Source organism: Condylura cristata, unplaced genomic scaffold, assembly GCF_000260355.1.
Source record: "Condylura cristata isolate star-nosed mole 26May11 unplaced genomic scaffold, ConCri1.0 scaffold00008, whole genome shotgun sequence".
NCBI classification, from domain to species: Eukaryota; Metazoa; Chordata; class Mammalia; order Eulipotyphla; family Talpidae; genus Condylura; species Condylura cristata.
Window position 1 is genome coordinate 29,933,893 of NW_004567109.1, and position 18,633 is coordinate 29,952,525.

Consider the following 18,633-nt stretch of genomic DNA (forward strand, 5'->3'; position numbering starts at 1 on the left):
CCCCGAGCCCTTCACCGAGTTCCCAGACGGCGATCGTCTCTACTCCCGGCTCCCCCATCCCCAGCCCTCGCCCCGCCCCTCACCCACACGGCCGCCACCGCATTCCCGAACGCGCTCACTTCTCCACGGCTCACGCTCTCTCCACCCAGCCGACGGGCCCCGCCCCGCCTTGGTCCGCGCCACGCGGCTCGCCCCTCAGTCCCGCCCCCTCCCCCGACTCCCCCAGAGTTCCCCGGCTCTTAGCTCCACCCTGCCCTTCTGATGCCCCAGATCCCCTCAGGGGCTCTTCATTACTTTGCGGGCGGAGCTGCACAGCGCCGCCCGAGGTCTTCCCCCAGGGAAGTGCCTGAGCTCGCGCCCACGGTCCTGCCCAGGGACCCACGACCCCGCAGGACCTAGGAGACCCACCCAGGCGCAAGCACGCACGCGCAAGCCCCGCCCTCCGAGATCCGAGCCCTCCGCCCTCAGGTCGCTTGCCCCGGGCCGAGCCCGCCTCCAAGCCAGGCCCCGCCCCTCATGCCGGGTCCCGCGCACGCGCGTCTCCCAGCCCAGCCTTCGCCCCCGCCCCCGTCAGCCCCGCGGTCTCTCGGCGCCGGGTCGCCCCCTGCCCCCTCCCTCTCCTCCCATCCACGCTCTGTCCCACCCTCCCTAGCTTTGTGCCCGGGACGCCGTGCCGCTTCCCTCCCTCTGCCGCGCCGCGGGAGGAGGGAGCCGCCACCGAGGAGCTGCCACTTGCTGCCCGGGGCTGGGGTACAGGTAGGTGGCGGCCGCGGGCCGGCGGCTCCCCGAGCCCCTCGCTGAGCCCGGGGGCTGCGTGAGGGGCGGAGTGGGGGAGGGGAAGACTGGAGGCACTGGGTGTGGTTGATGGGAGGCGTGAGGATGCGGATAGAGGGGTGTGGGAGATGGGTGTAAAGGTGGGCTGGGGTACGGTGTGGGGGGCTGTGGGACTTGGGGGTGGGAGAAGGGAGCAGGATTAACTTGCGTGGTCTCGAGGAGGGGCATGCGTGGGAATTGAAAGAGGAATGGAGAATTGCAGTAGGGGGTGGGGAGAGAGGGGGAGGGACCGGGGTTTGAGGTGTGCAAAGAGGAAAGGTTCTAGGACTAGAATAGGAGAAGGGGTGCGGTCTTGGGTAGGGGAGAAAGAAGTTGAGGCTATGTGCAGTGAAGTTGGCGGTAGGGAAGCTTGAAGGAAGGGAATTTTGAATGCTGGGCCAGAAGGTTAGGAAAGAGACGGCTATTGGGGTCTAAGAAAGGGAATCCCAGAGAGGAGGAAGGGAAGAACACACGGTGAAGGACAGAGGGGAGTGCCTGGCCGTTTGATGGTGGTGGGGGAATTGTTGGGGGAAGGCAGGTGGAGGTGGGATTGGGTCTGGGGGAGACAGAACCGTATTTCACAAACAGACGTGGAAAAATTGGAAGGACAAGAGGTTTGAGAGGTGGGGCCAGAGGAGCTGGGAGTGGGTGAAGGGAGGTGGGGCTAGGGTTTTGGGTGTGGAGATTGGATTTTTTGTGTGTGAGAAACTGGAGAGTTGGAAAGAAGGTGGAAACAGGCTTGAGTATCACAGTGTAGGAGAAATTGGCTTGTTCTTGGAGGGAACTAGGAAGCTGGGTATGGTGTGAACCCCTGGAGCTTGGGAAAGGAAAAGGTAATGGGTAAGAAGCAGGTAGGAGAGTGTGAGTTATAAGGAAAAAGAATAAGGAGAGGAGTTAAAAACTGATAACTAATGGTATTGACATGGAACAGAGATGGTAAATCCTAAGTTGGTGGTTTGGAACTAATTTTTGTTTGGGTTTTTAGCTTAGAAATTTTCTCAAGATTACTGTATTTTGAAATAAACTAAGAGTGGCTGCATCATCCTTGGATCGAAGGCCTCAGATTGACAGATGTTTTTCTGGTGTGTGTGGGTAATTTCTGCACTGGCTTAGTAAAGATGGCAGGCCTCAAGCCCTGTCTGGCTCTGTTCCCACTAACCCTGGCCCCCTTTTTTTTCTCCTCCCTGCCCACCCCCTAACTTGAGCCAGAGAATTCCAGAGGGATCAAACAGGTGGGTGAGATTAATTTTTTAAGTTTTTTTTTTTTAATCCTTGAAACTGATGTCATATTTTTATTCTTGAGGCAGCATCATGTAAAGAGTTTGTGCTTTGTAGTAATACAGTCTTGAGATTGTTTTCGGCTTTGCCACTTACTAGCTGTTTCTTCTCAAAGTTCCTTTACTGTCTGAGCCTCTTCTGTTAGATGGCAGTCGAGACCTCATAGGATTGTTGAATATCACATGAGATCATTTTAGCATGTACCTTGCTCTGGGCTTCGCAGCTGGCTGGTGCTTAATGGATGGTAGCGCTCACATCCACTATGATCACTGAGATGTGTTATGTTAGGGGATTGTTAACTTTACCTATGAAAGTTAGGTGTTCTCTTTGTCTTTAAAATTAGATAGCCATAAATTCAACTCAGTTTTTATCCTGTTGCCTACCTGTCTCTCAGTCGAAGTCATGCTTTTTGCTTAAAGTGGCTCCAAGCTCTAAAAAGGCTGTCATATTTTGTTATTGATCATTTTTTCTTGCCTTTTATTCAAAAGGCTATAGAGAATTGAGTTTTTAGTGTAGCACAGTTCTATTTTATTTGCTTGATGGAATGACATGCTTCATGGTAACTAGCTCATTTTTGGTAACCCAATAGAATATAAACTGTTGTAATGCTTTTCTGTGATATTGTATAGTTTGCTTTTCTATGATATTGTATGGGTTGCAAGACTGCCTTTCTCATAGGCCTGGGAGTAAGTATCAAATGTCCCTGTTACTCTGTTGATATATTTATCTGATGCAGACCTACACTGGACATTGTTACTCTTATAGGAACTAATTAACCAGTTTGTGTGGGGTTTTGCCTTGGTATATGGCACATGCCCTGTCTCCTGGGGGCGGGGTCCCATTTATATTAGACCTTTCTGCATAACAGCAGGCACAAGCACAGCCAACTACAGAAGCTTTGGAAATTCTCCTGTTTGTATTTCTTCACCTTGAAAGGTTTAAACAGTAATTATTAAATCATTTTATAGTATATCACAAACTCTCAGGATACTCCTTTTTGGAATACATTATTTTATTATTAGAACTCATAGGTCACTGTGATTCCCAAACCAAGGTCAGTTCCTCAAGGACCATAATAGAAGAACAGAGAGGCCTTGGGCTTCTGAACAAAATGTGTGGGCTTACTCTTACAGAAAATACAGATTTTTTTCCTGTTTAGAAAGAGAACTGGAATTTGATGAATAATTTGAAGGTAAAATATACCCAGACTATGGCTTTTTTGAAAATGTTCCTTGGACACAAAAGCTGTCAGGATTTTGGGCAGCCTGGGTTGGCATCCTTACAGCTGCTTGTGCCCTCTGCTGGACAGAATCAGACTTTTCTCATTTTCTCCCAAAGTCGTCATCTATTCATCCATTTGCCCAATTTTACTCCAAAGTATGCAGAAGGCATTTTGGGGAGTGAGAGTTAGGGGTAATATAGGCTGAGCAGACCCTGTTTCACTATCTTAAAGTTTATAGTATACTGACCTGTTACGGTTTTTTTCATAGACTTTGCCTTTCTACTATTAAAATCACTCCTTTTTAGAGCCAGGTTTTGTGATTTGTAGGTAGACCAAGGCTCAGAATATCCAGTCACAGGATTAAAAACCAAAGGAGGCCTGTTTGACTGAAGTTAAGGGGACTGTATGCTTACCCTTACTGGAAGAAGAATTTAGAAAATAAGTGAGACATCTACTTAGCAGCAAGCATTGGCACTGGCAGGAGTATGGGGCAGGAGAGATGGCACTGTGATAGGAAATTTTATCAGGTTTGTACATTTGTTTTTTCCTGGTAGTACCAGTAACTATAGACTCAGACTGATTTGCTTCTGCCACCTGCAGAAGGGTCTGGCAAGTGGGGGAGGATCCTGCAGCTGTTGCCTGGAAGAGGCACTGACTCCTAGCAACAGTTTCAGCAGGCCCTGCAGCTCAAAGCACTAACTCTGTCTCTTTGAGATCTGACCCTTTCTCTCATTTAGATCAGCAAATACCTGTTGAGGACTTACTCAGTACCCAGTGCTATATTGGGCCTGGGAAAGAGAGATGAGTCAAGTAAATGTCTTGTATTCAAAGAGCTCATTGCTCTGGAACAAGTGAACAGAGTACGCTATCCAAGTACTATATAGAAAGGTACACTGGTGTATGGGCACTGGTGTATGGGCATGCACAGTACAGGGGCTAGGGTGGCATGGGGCTAAGCTGAGTGTTTATGATGATCTAGCCAAAGAGCAGTGGGACAGGAGAGACAGCTAACTTATAGAATGAAATGACTTGGACAGAGAATAGGTTACAAGGATATGAAGCAGAAAGGGTGAGGCACTCCGGGAAGGCAAGGCCCTCTTTTCTGATGTGTTTTTATACACATAATTATCCTCCAGAGAAACATGGATAGTGCTGGTGCCCACAAACACGATCACTGTTTGATCTCTAGGGACTCAGCATTTTTGATCACTGACTTGATTGTTTGCTGACACTTTTAAATGGCATCAGAGCTACACCCAACTGTGCATTGATGCAGAAGAGCTGGGTGGTTTCATTCTAAAAGTCAGTCTTCAGAGATTTTTTTTAACCTATCTGACATTAAGTTTTACTTCTCCCTTTAAACTGTAGAAACGTTCATCAAATACTTTCATTTAACATAGAACTTCTTCATGTATTTTGAAATCACACAGTACCTTATGAAAACAAATATTCCAGTTAGTGGGTAGAGACAAAATGTCACCCACATGATTGCGTAAATACCCAGCTGTTTTTGATATTTTGCTTTACCTCAAAATTCCCTATTAGAGCCCTAATAAGTACTATATTTCTATGTGTTAATAGCTTTTATTTGACTAGTGTGATAGAGATTTTTATTTGTAGATCCAAAAACCTCTGTTGCTTGTAAACTTTAAGTCCTACAAATAATCTGCTCCTGGACCATAAGGCATGCCTCAGAAATAGTGCTGGCTTACCTTCCAGACCATAGCAATAAAGTGAATATTGTAATAAAGTGAGGCACAAATTTTTGCTTTCCCAGTGCATGTACAGGTTACATTTACTCTGGTATCATTAAGTGTGCAATAGCATTCTGTCTAAAATCAATGTACATACATTAGTTAAATGTGACAGAGATATGGTGTTAGCACATTCTGTTTGAAAATGGTACAAAAGACTTGCTTGACCCAGGGTTGCCACATATTTTAAATTTGTTTTTTATAAAATTCAATACCCGGAAAAAACAATGCAGTAAAATAAAATGAGGCTATGCCAGTATTAATGCCAGTTATGTTAGGGAGTCTGGATGAATTAAACATTCATTTTCCTCTGAAGGAGCCCAAAATAATGAGTCAAATGCAACAAAGAAGCCAGTGAAAGATACCAAGGTAGCAAGAGAGTTTGTTAATTTCCAGTCTTTGTTTTGTGTGTAAACATGTTTTTAAAAACAAATAGTAATTCAATATTGCTTGTAACTTGTAAATCAGTAAAAAGTCTATATTTTGATGATTGCATAGCATTCTATCATATGGGTCTATTATAATTTATTAATAACATTTTTGTCACTGGATGTTTAGGTGATTTCCAATTGCTTTGTTTATGTCCTGCCATGACTTACTTTGTAAATGACTCTATATCCACTTACCAGGTAACTTCCTGAGCATGAAATTTAGAAATGAAATTTGAGCTAGCTTTTGAAAGATGAATAGTAGAAACTCACCAGATGGAAAAGAAAGGAAAGTATAAGACAGGACATCCTCCAGTGCTAGGGTTCACAGGCAGCTGATAAGTTGTATATTCCCCAACCAGCCATCCATAGCCATGGTCTGCCTGGTAGACAAAGCTCTGGGCACAGCAAGATGAAGTTGTATGTTACAAATGGCATTTAATTCCATTTGCTTCCTTGTGGCTTGTTTTTACAGTTGCAACCAAGGCAATGTCTTACTACCTCAACTCTGAAAATCACCTAGACCCAGGACCCATCTACGTGCGAGAAAATGGGCAGTTGCACATGGTCAATCTGGCCTTGGATGGTGTCAGGAGTAGCCTGCAGAAGCCAAGGCCTTTCAGACTGTTTCCCAAAGGCTTTTCTGTCGAGCTTTGCATGAACAGGGAAGATGATACTGCACAGAAAGAGAAGACTGATCATTTCATCTTCACATACACCCGAGAGGGGAATCTTCGGTACTCTGCCAAATCCCTCTTCAGCCTCGTGCTGGGCTTCATCTCTGACAATGTTGATCACATTGATTCCCTTATTGGCTTTCCTGAGCAGATTGCTGAAAAGCTGTTCTCTGCTGCTGAAGCCAGACAGAAATTCACAGAGCCAGGTGCAGGGCTGAGGGCTTTACAGAAATTCACTGAGGCCTATGGAAGTCTGGTGCTTTGCTCTCTGTGCTTGCGAAACAGGTGGGTGTTCTGATTAGGATATTGAGTATTTTATTGGGTTCATTAATTCTGTCAAACTTGGGGTTTAGTGGGCTTGGCACTGCCCCATCAAATAGCACTTCAATTAAAACTTTACAGCACAAAGTGGTAGGACATTTTGAGAAATATTAGTCTCTTCCCTCCCAGACAACACTTAGATTTTTTTTTTTTAAACACTTTACAAGAACTAGTTAATTCTCACAGCTCCTTCATTAGGTAAAATATACTTTTCTACCTACTTTTTCTGGTAAGAAAAAAAAATAAAAATCAAGTGTGATTTGCCAGTTACCTCTTGGTGTATTCATGACAATTATGAAAATTAGTAGCTAGAGTTCCTGGTCCTGTTCTAATTTTCAGACCACTAGGTATTGAGCATTAAATAAAAACAAGCTTAAGAGCAAGTAACCTTAAGATTTTGAGTATCCTGAAGTTTGGAAATTCTCAAAGTCCTGTCACTGGTCTCTTTTTCGAACAAAGTGAATTTTCTCATGCCTTAACCTTGCTCATGTACTTTGACTGATTTAAGGTTTTTTAGTTCTGCCATGATGCAAACACAAAATGTTATAAAGTGAAATATAAACCACCCTCTTACGCCACCTCCTATTTCTTCTCTTAAGTTACTGTTTACAGTTTCTTTTATGAACAGTCCAGAGCTATCTTGTACATACATATATCTCTCCCCTTTGTTCTTCAGATGACAATACTTTCACTATAAGGTATCCTTTTCACGTGTTTTGAAAATCATTTACTCAATACTTCTATGAACTCTTTTTTTTCAAAGATTTGTTTATTTGTTCATACAGAACTGGGGTACAGACCAGAGGTGCAGGAATGGTGAGAGGCTTCACCAGAGACAGAGCTGGGAGCAGAACAGGCAGATCGGATGAAGTACACTGCTGAGGGGAGCAGCAGGCGGGTCAGGAGAGGTCTGCCACACCATGTGGTCACCTCCAAGGCAGGCGGGGATCGAACTCATGTTGAAGTGGCTTTTTAGTCTCTTAGTGCAGTGCTTTAACCTGCTGTGCCACCAGGGAGGGCCCTATATGAACTCTTTTATGATTAAAAAAATGTGAACGGCAGTTTGCTGTTAAGATGTACAATTAATATTGCCATCCAACGAAATCTAAACAATATAATGAAAAAAGAAGTCATATCAGAAAGCATTAATTAGTTAAGTGCATATGCTTTAAAAAAGATAAAGAAGCAGTCTTTATTTAATCAGTTCATAGAATAATGATCTCACCCCAGGCCAAATACTGTACTTTAAAAATAAAACATGAACACATTGCTCAAGAATAGAACCATCAACTTGTGAACTGAGCAGGCACCCTTTTGAATGCTGTTTCTATGCTGATCTTAGTAGATCTGGGTTGCTACCGGCATAAAAGGAAAAAAAGAATTATCTTGCCTAAATGAAAAAATTAAGTAATTTTGCATTGTAGCTCTTACATTTAAAAAACACATCTTAGTCCACTTTTATTCCAAGTTATTTTTGTTCATTATGGAAAGATTAGAATAATGACAGGCAGAATTATGGTTCATATTTGTTTTAAAATTACAAAGGCAACGTACTATTTGGGAACATGTAAAACCAATAATAAAAAATTCATTCATGGTAATCATTTTCAGACATACTTTGTTAATGGGTTGTTGTTTTCCCCATCTATCATTCTAGCTTAAGTATCATATCAACAGCACTTTTTATCCACTTGTGATTTCTGCATATTATTTCATTGGTCAAATATTTCATCCATTGAATGAGAACAGCACTAGTTCGCATTCAGTGAGGATATAATTAGCATAGCACTTTTGAAAAGCAGTTAGGAATTATGTATCAAGAGTCTTAAAATATCCATACTAAAAAAAAAAAAAATCCATACTATTTGTTTGATCCATTAGTTCTATTTAAGAAACTTTTCTGATTTTTAATTTGATGATTCGATATGGGAACAAATATTTTACAAAATGGTGTTCATTATAGTATTGTTTATAGTAATGAAAATGTAAAAACAGATTGACAAAATAATAGGAAATTTCATATAGTAAAAAATATGATTTAGATAGTATTCAAAGGTCATTTAAAATGGGCAATAGCCATTGTATAATAAATGAGAAAACTAAAATTACATATACTGTATGATCTCAATTTTATTTAAAAACAGTGTTTTTATATATATATTGTATATATGGGAAAAAAACAACAAGCCCACTGAAATGTAATCCAAATGGTGAGCTTGGGATCAGGTTTTAATTTTCTGTATAATTTTTCTTACTAATTTTTCTTCAAGGAACATGTATTTTATAGTCAGAAAAATATAAGAAACCATGTAAGGGAAGTATAAGAAATCTTTTGGTTTACATAATAATTCCACATTGCAGTCTTTCTTAGATACAAGCCTAAGATTTCCAACTGTGATTAAAAACTTCCCTCTCCTTTTCAATCCCCAAAGAAAGCTGGAGGAAGACAGATTTGGGTTTGTTTCTGTAGCTCAGAGTTGAAGCTGCAGCAGTAGCAAAGGTTTTACCAGCACAAAAAAACTAATTGAAAATAAGAATTGAGCAGGTGCAGACTCTTGCTGTTTTGGGTTTGGGTCACAAAACTGTCTGCCAGAAGAAGTCAGTGTCTTTGCAGTTGAATTCCACTCCTACAAAACTGTTTCCTCCCTGTGTTGAAACCCCAGTGATGTTTAATCACTCTGGGGCCTGCAGAGAGGCAAGTATGTTTTCCTTAAAATATCACCCTGTAATTGAAGTAATTATAATAGCTACCATTTAGAGAGGGTCCATGAGATGCCATGCGTATATGGAAAAAATGTTTCTAAATTTCTTAATCCTGAAAAATTATCAGCCTTATTTTATAGCTACAGAAGTTGAGCCTCAGAGAGTCTCACAGTCTCACAAATAATGGGACTGTTAGCATTCAGGCACCAGTCTGTCTGACACTAAAATATATCTGCTCTTTCTCTGTTGCTTCTTTACTACACTATCCTTTAAGGGGCAACTTGGAAGACTAGTTGCTAGCAAGACCAGAGTTTTATTTTATGTTCTAGATAAGCATCTACTAGCATCTGTGACTTTGCATGCTGGTTTTCAGCCTTGATTTTTGTAGTGTTTGTTAATTACATTATACATTGTTGTGTCCTTCACAGATAACCCTTGTTTGAGAATTACTAAAAATCTTTGGTTAATTGATCAAAGGATGTGTGTTTTCTTTTCTCTGATTGCCAGTAATCCCCCAAATCCCTATTAACCCACTTCAACTCTGTGATTGGGAGATGGAAAACAGCAGCTTTATTTATAGTGCAATTAAAATACGTCTGAGTAAATAGGGCTCATTTGTATACCCAGCTGAGCTCAGTCACCAGACAGCTTCCAGGGGTATCAGTGCCCCAGGCCATCTGTACCTAGCAGTCAGGCCAGTGATGAGCTTTAGTGCATCTTATTTGGATTGGAAATAGGAAGAAAAAAGAGCTGGCATGCTCATACTCTAAGATTACACCTTTCTGTTTTTGGTAATTAGGATTCTGCTGGCAGAAGAGAGGTGAACACTTTTAAGTATAATCCCACTGATCCTTGAATACAATATTGCTGTGGAAACTTCTAGACATCCATGAGGACAGTGGATGAGAAAGACATGCTCTTGCCACTCTTTACATTCCCTGTTCACTTAGGATCCTCTGCTCTTTGTTTCTTGTCACATCTTTTGTAGCTTTTGTGTTTTTCTAACTGATGTCATGTGAAATAGATGAATAAATAGAAAACAGGGTGGAGGCCAGCCTGGGCTGTGGAATGCCTTTTTGATCTCCTTTTCATCTCCAGAAACCTCCCTGATGCTCCTTGATAACCACTTGGCAACATGCTCCAGTATAATTAGGTTGTTCTGCTCACAGGTTTGTCTTAATCACCATGCAGATCAGTGTGGGTCATTGTAGTAGACATGCTGCACTTACTATTGGGTAAAGTGAGCAGGGTAACCGGCACAGTGGGATGGTAGGCTGTTCAAATAGGAAGGATAAAATATGATATACCAAATGTCTCACGTACATTCTTGGGGATGTGGGGCCAGAGTTCTTAACCCAGTTTTCAAACCTCTAGCTAATAAGCGTTAGATAAAAAGCAAGCTTAAAAGAATGCTTATCATTTTGAGGATCCTAACATTTGAAAATTATGCAGTAAGAGACCCGAACACTGACATTTAGGTCTGTATGCCTTCTAACAAAGCAGATGTTATTTTGTTTGTATTTTATTTGCTTTCCCTCATACATTGTTATTTATTTGAGGTTTTTATTATTCTCTCATATTAAAAGACTTTCAGGGCATTCACTAATTAAAAAATTCAATCTGCCTATGTAATAAGCCATGAAATCTGTTTGTTGCATACTACCTTTCCTGATGGAATATTGACTGTGGCATAAAGCCACAACAGGTAATGTTTTTAAAAGAAGGAAAAGAAAAGCTGTTAATTGCTTTCCACACCCACAGATACCTGGTAATTTCAGAAAAACTTGAGGAGATTAAGTCTTTCCGGGAGCTGACCTGCCTGGATCTTTCCTGTTGCAAGCTTGGAGATGAGCATGAACTTCTAGAACATCTCACCAATGAGGCCCTGTCTAGGTATTGGCCTGCCACCACCTGCAGATGGATTATTGTGTTATCTTTTTTACAGAGTGATCTAACAGGATCATCTTGAATAATGCTGATTACGTCCCAGTCCTGTGTTTGTTAATTTCATTTTTCTAAAATATTTTCAATCTTCATTTACTTGGTGTAAGAAATATAGAATGGGCAACTCTTAGGAAAATAAGTCAGTTGGTTTTTTTCCTAAATAACCTTTATTTCAACACATAATACTCACAGCTTTCTAGATTGGAAAAAAGCTTTTATCCAGTCTGGTTTATTCAAGTTAAGAGATGAGAAGTTGTCTAGTTTTCTACAATTACCATTTTTTATTTTAACTATCAGTGAACTATAAATTTTAAAGTGAGCTATTTAAGACATCCTTCTCAAAGAAGCATAATTTAAAGAAATAGTAAGCTTCAACCATTCATAAATGGCATTCATTCAGTCTGGCCAGCAGAAAGGGGGCCAGATGGATTCTTCTGTGGTGTTATAAACCAGAGAAGGGTAACATTACAGACTTGAGTCCTACCTTCCTACTTGCTGTCTGTGGCCTGTTTCAAACTGATACCTATACACTGCCCTGGACAAAAGTATTTTTGATTGACGTTAGTAAAGATTTAAATTTCTTATGTGGGGCTTTAATGGTGAAATTTCAGGTTACCTGGATAGATTGATCTAAAAATCAAGATTTAGAGGATTGTTTGCTTTGCAAAAAGAATTCTCAAAGGAGTTCTTAAGCAGACTTTCCTGTCAGTGTTTTTTGATTTTCACACAGGATTTGTCAGAAATGCAGCTTTTGTGTTAAACCAGGTATATTTTCCCTTTTAATGAAGTCTCTTCACTTCATTGGCCATATACCTTTAGTGCCCTCTGCCACCTGAGATAAGTACTACATGACACTTTGATTGCTTAATTAACCCCTCATGTAGTAACTGAAATAACACCAAGAGTTTTACCTATCAAATGCTTGATGTGTGAAGAAAAGGAGTAGAGAATATTTTGTTTTTAAATGAAATGTATGAAAGCATGTTCTCATACCTAGGCTTTCTCAAACTTTTTAAGTAATTTATGTCTGGACTTTGTTTCCGTAGTGTAACTCAGCTTCACCTGAAGGATAATTGTTTATCTGATGCCGGGGTGCGGAAAATGACGGCACCAGTTCGAGTGATGAAAAGAGGCCTTGAAAATCTAACATTATTAGACTTGTCTTGTAAGTTTTAATTAGAAATTATAGATTATTAGTGTTGGAAGAATGGCAGTAGAAATCCTTTTCATTTTTTTCATTTGGGTGGTGGTGAAATTGAGAAGTAACTTCTTTGGTGCTACAGGTCAGTGGCAGAGCAGGACAAAAGCCATAGACTCTTCATGCCTGCCTAGATACCTTTGCTGGCATGCTGCTCCCTCTTTAGGGCAGGAGAAACCCTTGAATTCATTCATACTATGCAGAAGGGCGGTCTTTTACTATGTCAATGCATATATAAAGGACATTTGGTTCATCTTTGCTTTCTTTGAGTTGCCCATCCATAGTAGTCACTGAGATCCTTTTTTTTTCTTTTAATCAGTATTTGCTTTATGAAAATCTAGATGAATCCACAATTGGGTGATGTACTCATGATTAACCAGATATTGACCCTAGTTGTAGAAAGTTAATAGAGCTCATTTATGATTTAACTGAGCATTAAATTGAATATATGATAGGATGGCAAAGAATCGGAGGAGCAGGGGTTTGAGGCCAGAGGATACTCCTTGCTCTGCTACTTTTACTTGTAAGCTGTGTGCCTTGGGCAAGTCTTTGACCTCTGTGAGCCTTGGTTGACCCTCTGTAAGTGGGTATTCGCTCAACAAATGTTTTTGAGTATCTCCCGTGTGCCAGGCACTGTGCTCGTGACGTTGAGGACTCAGTGCTCCCTGATATAAGAAGGTAATATGGGAGGAAGGGGTTCTGAAAAATGACACAAGTTAGCAAGAGTAGGAATAGTTTCTTTGTGAACCCTTAACAAGCAAAAATGTTTAAGGAAAATTTTGTTAATTTGGAGGTAAAATGGCCATGAACAGCTGAAGTTCTGATGAATCATTTAAAAATGTTTATGTGTATCCCAGATTTAGTTGTTTGAGATAGCTACCTGCTTCATTGCCTTTTCTGCTGAAACAACCCTCCCTCCCCCAGAAAGAACCTTTGGGTGTCTCCTTTATATTACATATAGGAAGGATAAGATCTCTGTATTTACTTTACTTTGAAAACTTTACTCACTCAGTAGTTCATTTTATTATTGTTTGACCTTTTTTATGAGCTTATTGTTGGCATTTTAGCAGTAGTTGTGCTATAACAGAACACTGCCTACATTTTTAACATCTAGGTAACCCTGAAATCACAGATGCAGGAATTGGATACCTCTTTTCTTTCAGAAAACTAAACTGCTTAGATATCTCTGGGACTGGGCTCAAGGTAAGACTTTTCTCCCTCCTGTTTTTGTTAACTCATAATTTGATATTTTCCTTCTGCTAATTGGTGTTCAGGATGGGCTAGTATTTATTGGTGGTGTTTATTGAAGTTGACCGGACCTTGGGCACACACATTCCTGTTCTGTCTTTCCCTTCAAAGGACATCAAGGCCATTAAACACAAGCTCCAGACCCACATAGGCCTTGTTCACTCCAAAGTGCCCCTGAAGGAATTTGATCACAGTAACTGCAAGACGGAGGGCTGGGCTGACCAGGTAACGGAGATTGTCTCTCTTCTGCTTAATATGACTTTTTGTTTTAATTCCAAGTATCTTAACACTGTTGAGCACACATTAACCTTTTGTTATTCCTTGGTTGAATTATCATTTCATATCAAATCAGAGATGCCGATACCCTCTAACTGATGCAGCTACTTTAGGGTAGGTATTAGATGCTTTAAAGCTTCTCCTTTGGCCAGTAGATTGTACCTTATCCTTAATGGGCCTGGAACAAAAGGCCTTTTTATAAATGACTAAGAAAATAAATGAAATCCGACCCAGCTTCAGAAGGACAGATTTTACAAGCAGCCTGTATATTAAGAAAGGGAATAAGTCACACTGGTAAGGATTCAACTTTTACCCCTGCTTTGGGGGTAAATTCTTTACCTCTTAGATCTTTAGTGAGTAGATGCCTTTTTTTTTGTATTTTTCTCATGGAACCTTCTTGTTTTTAACAACTTGACTGAACTTTTAACTCTCATCTTAATGGTTTCCTTGGCTTGGTAAAGTAAAGGCTTAAGTAGGAATTCATACAGTAATCAAGTGGTAGAGTCCTAGTAAGTTCCAAGTGGTAGGGCTCTGGTAGGTTCCAGCTTGCCTGTGGCTGGTGTCTTCCTGCTTCAGATATTTAAACCATTGTTTCTTGGTAAAGCCTAGAGACTCACCTTTTTTTTTTTTTTATGGCTTGGTGTTTGGCTTCAAGCTATAATGTGTCATGGTAGACCTACCCATCTGCCTGATTGTAGCATCACCTCCCTATGGGTAAGCAAGAGGGATCCTGGTGAGTCAGCATCCATTTCTGGACTAACTTCAAAGTACTTCTGAGTGTTTCAGAAGTACTTTGAAGTTAGTCCAGAAATGGATGCTGAAATAATTACAGTGTATTGCCAGACACAGTTTGTAGCACTGGATGAATCCTAGACATAACAGTGGATGCGGGCAGGTGTGAGGTAGTCATACAAGGCTTGATGTAGTTGGGTAGCAGATCACATGGTAAACATAGCATAGGCTGTGTAGTAAAAGAGACTTGGGTTTGAGATCCTGGCACAACCGCCCAATAACTATATGACGTCGGGCAACTTTGAGTCTGTTTCTTCAATTATACAATGCAGAAGCCATGAACTCTTACTTTATATATATATATATATATATATACAGAACTGGGGTACAGGCCAGAGATACAGGAGTGATGAGAGGATTTGCCAGAGGCAGAGCAGGGAGCATTGATGAAGTACACTGCTGAAGGAGCAGCAGGCTGGACAGGAGAGGTCTGCCACACCTCCCTGGCTGGGGATCGAACTCATGGTGAAGCGGCTGCTGGGAGCTTCATGGTTCTGTGCTTTAACACGTTGCGCCACCAGAGCGGGCGCTCCATGAACTTTTCTACAGAATTTGGTACAATTGATGTAAAATAGCTAGCACCCTAACCTGATAGCAAGTTGATTGGACTCAGTGCAGCTTCAGACCATGCAGCCTCAGCCAGGTCCCAAAGGGTTAGCAGCAGTGCTTCATCTTTCTCTGCTGCTCTCTTATTAAAACAATTTAGATGACTCCATTCTCCTGTCTCATTCTAAGCAGGTGACACAGAAAAATGCGGCCATCTCTCAGGAGTCCTCTTACTTCCTGAACCCTGTCTCAAAACTTCTCCCTTTTCAACTACATTCTATCTCTTACTAAAGTGAAACAAATACTCCACTTCTTCCAATGATGAGCCCTTTAGATTTTATTTTTGTTTTGGTTCTTTTTGTTTTAAATCTCTAGCTTCCTTTAATATTTTACTAAAAATTTTCCCCTTCTACTGTTCCACCATTTCGCCTTCAGTCTCGTTCTCTGTCAGCTGTTTCCTTTCTGTGTATAAACTCGACACTCAAGTTGCTCTTACATGTTTGTCATCCCTCAGTGCAGTCAAAATGTTTTCTGCTCTTAGGTCTCCCACCTTCTCATTGACTGCTCACGTCTTACTGCCTTGTAATCTAGTTCTTGCCTCCGTTGCTCTCTTTTTTCACTTACTTTGGCTTTTCCACAGTATTGATACATAAACACACAAGCCTTCTACTTTGTCCCTTTGGGACTCTCTCCTGTCTTACCCCTAACTTTCTGACTTTTCACCCTAGTTTTACTGATGTCCTCACTTTTGTCTTTCCTCCTATATCTCCACTTAACTCTGAGTGTTCTTAGAACCTTAAATGTTTCTCCAGGGATGATGGTACTTTATCTCCTACTCTAGACCACTTCTAAATATCAACCATGAATCTCCATCTGGCACTTCAAGATCAGTTTGTCTAGAATCAAACTAATTTTCTTTTCCCTACCCCCTAACAGCTCCCCTATGTATATATCCTAATTTCTGTTCATAGAAATAATTTTTCTGTATTGTTCACTGAGCCACCAGCTTCAGTTAATTCTTCTTGGTAGTCTCTTAGAGGGGTTTTTCTATAATCGGGGAAGTGTCATAAAGAAAATAACAACTAGTATGTAATGAATGCTCTCTGTGTACCAGACTATGTTAAGCCTTTTTCTGTGTTCTCTTAATTTACCAGAGCCCAGTGGGATAGATATTATTATTAATCCCTATTTTACAGATGAAGAGATTGAGACCAAAAAAATTTCAATCACTTGCCAAGGGTACCTTGGCAAGTAAGTGGTGGAATTAATGCTGAAGTTACAGTCTTAAATTCTGTCATACTGCCTCTGTGCCTACTGAAAATATTTTCTTTATAAGTGTTTCACTGCATACCATAATGGAAAATAATATAATATATATTGTAAAGTTTTATTACTCATGGTATGTGTGAAATAATAATTTTATTTATGTATAGTATATATTCAGCCAAATTTCCAAAAGAATTTGTATTAGTTTATAATAAAAATTGTATTTCTTAGCAGTTTAAAAACTGTGGTCATTTTATATCTATATACAAGAGTTGGCGTTAGAGTTGATACATTTTAAAGCATTGAGAATCAGTCTAGGAATATGTGAAAAATATGACTTCATTTTTAAATTTTGCTAATAGTTTAAGGATATGCAGTTTATTTCTAGCTTGGAATAGAGATGAAATATGAAGTGAGCTTTATGGATTTTTTTTCTGAGTCAGGTAAATACATTTACGCAACATGCTTGTAATTCTGACCAACTCCTGCATTAAAACAGAAAGTCCAGGGCCCTCTCTGGTGGCACAGTGGTTAAAGGCAGCACTGTGAAGCTAGCCACAGCCACTTCAGTGTGAGTTCGATCCCCGGCCCCGGAGGTTACCCACATGGTACAGCAGACCTCTCCTGTCCTGCCTGCTGCTCCCTTCAGCAGTGTACTTCATCCTGTTCTTTATGCCTGTTCTGCTCCCCAATGTCTCCAATGAATCCTCTCACTATCCCTGCACCTTTGGCCTGTACCCCAGTTCTGTCTGCATAAGTAAATAAATCTTAAAGTCCATCTGAATTAAGATTATACTACCAGCCTTTATGGAAAAGAAACAGGAAGTCTTGAGATTAAGGACTTGAGATTTTTTAAGGTTCAAATCTTTCCAAAATATATTTCAGATTGTTCTGCAGTGGGAGCGTGTGACTTTGGAAGCTATAAAGCCACGAGAAACTTCAGAGCCTCGGAAGGCAGCTCAGCAGTTCTGTAAGAAGTTCCCTTTCCCTTGGAGTTTTTGCCCTTATTTATATCCTTAGGCCAGTTAGCATGTCTTTACTCAGTGGGAAATTAACTATCTCACCACGATTTATATTCTCCAACTTACCTTAACTTTGTAAGTTCACACTTAGCCTTTGAACCCCAGTGACAGGGAAATAACTTGTCAGATGTATATGTGTATATACTTATTTGTATGTATCCTTTCTTATTTCGAAAAAGATTTGCAGTGCCACAAGAGTAGATAGAACACAGATGATAAAGGAATTAAGTGTAGCCAAAAGGTAGAAGTGACCCAAGTATCCGTTGACTGTTGAATGGTAAATAAAATATACTAATTTCTTTCAACAAAATAAGAGTATTTACCGACAATACAATGTTTCTCAGCCTTTAAAAGAAGAAAATTTTGATGCATGTCAACTTAACCACCCTTCCCTCTGTCACTCTTACAGATGGGAAACGGGCTCGAACAGAAGCCCCAGTGAAATGTCCCCTGGCAGACACCCACATAAACTCTTCTGAGAAGCTTCAGTTCTATAAAGAGAAAACCCCAGACTGCCTTGGGCCATTGTTGAAACGTGAAGCTGTCTCAAGCCAGGAGTCAAAGAAGAGCAAGAAGAGAGCTTTTGAGGAGCCAGAGAAGGAACAGAGTAACTCTTCACAGTCTTCAAAGCAGAAATGTGTGTGTCTTGCTGTGGAGGACTGGGACTTGTTAAATTCTTATTGATCGACAAATATAAGTTGACCTTCCCTCCCCCTCAACTCTGATGTATGAGCAAAGGGGGCTGATGATGTTTTCCTTATTGTGTGAATTTACCTATGGCATTAGCCTAGCAAGCAGATATTTCTACTTTTGTGGTGGGGGAGGGGAATGCTATGGAAGTATGTAATAATTTCTAATGTATATTTTCAATACATAGTAATTTTTTCAAATAAACATTTTGCTGTCCTTAAGTAATTTGGGGGCTAAAACTATTAATTTCATTAAAATAAATCTTATTGGCAAGTAAAAATAGAGCGGGGTCAGAAAAGAGTATTGGATTGACAGATTTGATATTTGGAAATACTTTGGCATTCAACCAGTATATTAATAAAGGTAGATCTTAGATCTGATATGTGCTTAATTTGCTATTCAGAGCTAGGCAAGGTGCTGCCTCTTTAAAGGTAGCCTGCCCAGATCAGAGCAAA

General features: G+C 40.5%; 2 protein-coding genes across 7 annotated transcripts in view; one reads left to right on the forward strand and one right to left on the reverse strand.

Annotated features, from left to right (window-relative positions):
• The window catches only part of HSPB11 (heat shock protein family B (small), member 11), a 16,598-nt gene extending 16,184 nt beyond the window's left edge, over positions 1 to 414 (reverse strand). Inside the window, exon 1 of one of the 4 annotated variants that reach the window (XM_012722017.1) lies at positions 295 to 414. The gene's annotated coding sequence lies outside the window, so the exon portion shown is untranslated. Of the gene's footprint in view, positions 1 to 15; positions 29 to 83; positions 174 to 294 lie in introns of those variants that run through there. The other 3 variants (XM_012722016.1, XM_004679029.2, XM_012722020.1) reach the window with 3 other exon arrangements.
• A 119-nt stretch (positions 415 to 533) lies between these two features.
• On the forward strand, positions 534 to 18,399 carry LRRC42 (leucine rich repeat containing 42). 3 transcript variants are annotated; one of them, XM_012722714.1, is made up of 9 exons: positions 581 to 756; positions 2,023 to 2,045; positions 5,971 to 6,457; positions 10,958 to 11,089; positions 12,187 to 12,305; positions 13,453 to 13,541; positions 13,698 to 13,811; positions 17,352 to 17,436; positions 17,898 to 18,386. In XM_012722714.1, exons 3-9 carry the CDS (start codon positions 5,985 to 5,987, stop codon positions 18,170 to 18,172), a joined length of 1,287 nt encoding a protein of 428 aa, XP_012578168.1. In that variant the 5' UTR covers positions 581 to 756; positions 2,023 to 2,045; positions 5,971 to 5,984; the 3' UTR covers positions 18,173 to 18,386. The 3 variants fall into 3 exon arrangements, with proteins under 3 accessions (XP_004679087.1, XP_012578168.1, XP_012578169.1); XM_004679030.1 differs by lacking the exon at positions 2,023 to 2,045 and having other exon boundaries at positions 534 to 756; positions 17,898 to 18,399; XM_012722715.1 differs by lacking the exon at positions 581 to 756 and having other exon boundaries at positions 2,019 to 2,045.
• Positions 18,400 to 18,633: the final 234 nt, after the last annotated feature.

Excerpts from the sequence above, each read along its gene's own strand:
- LRRC42 (XM_004679030.1), top strand. The coding sequence starts at position 5,985 with ATGTCTTACTACCTCAACTCTGAAAATCACCTAGACCCAGGACCCATC. Across the intron at positions 6,458-10,957 it reads TCTCTGTGCTTGCGAAACAG|ATACCTGGTAATTTCAGAAA; the intron begins GTGGGTGTTCTG and ends CCACACCCACAG. Across the intron at positions 13,812-17,351 it reads CGGAGGGCTGGGCTGACCAG|ATTGTTCTGCAGTGGGAGCG; the intron begins GTAACGGAGATT and ends AATATATTTCAG.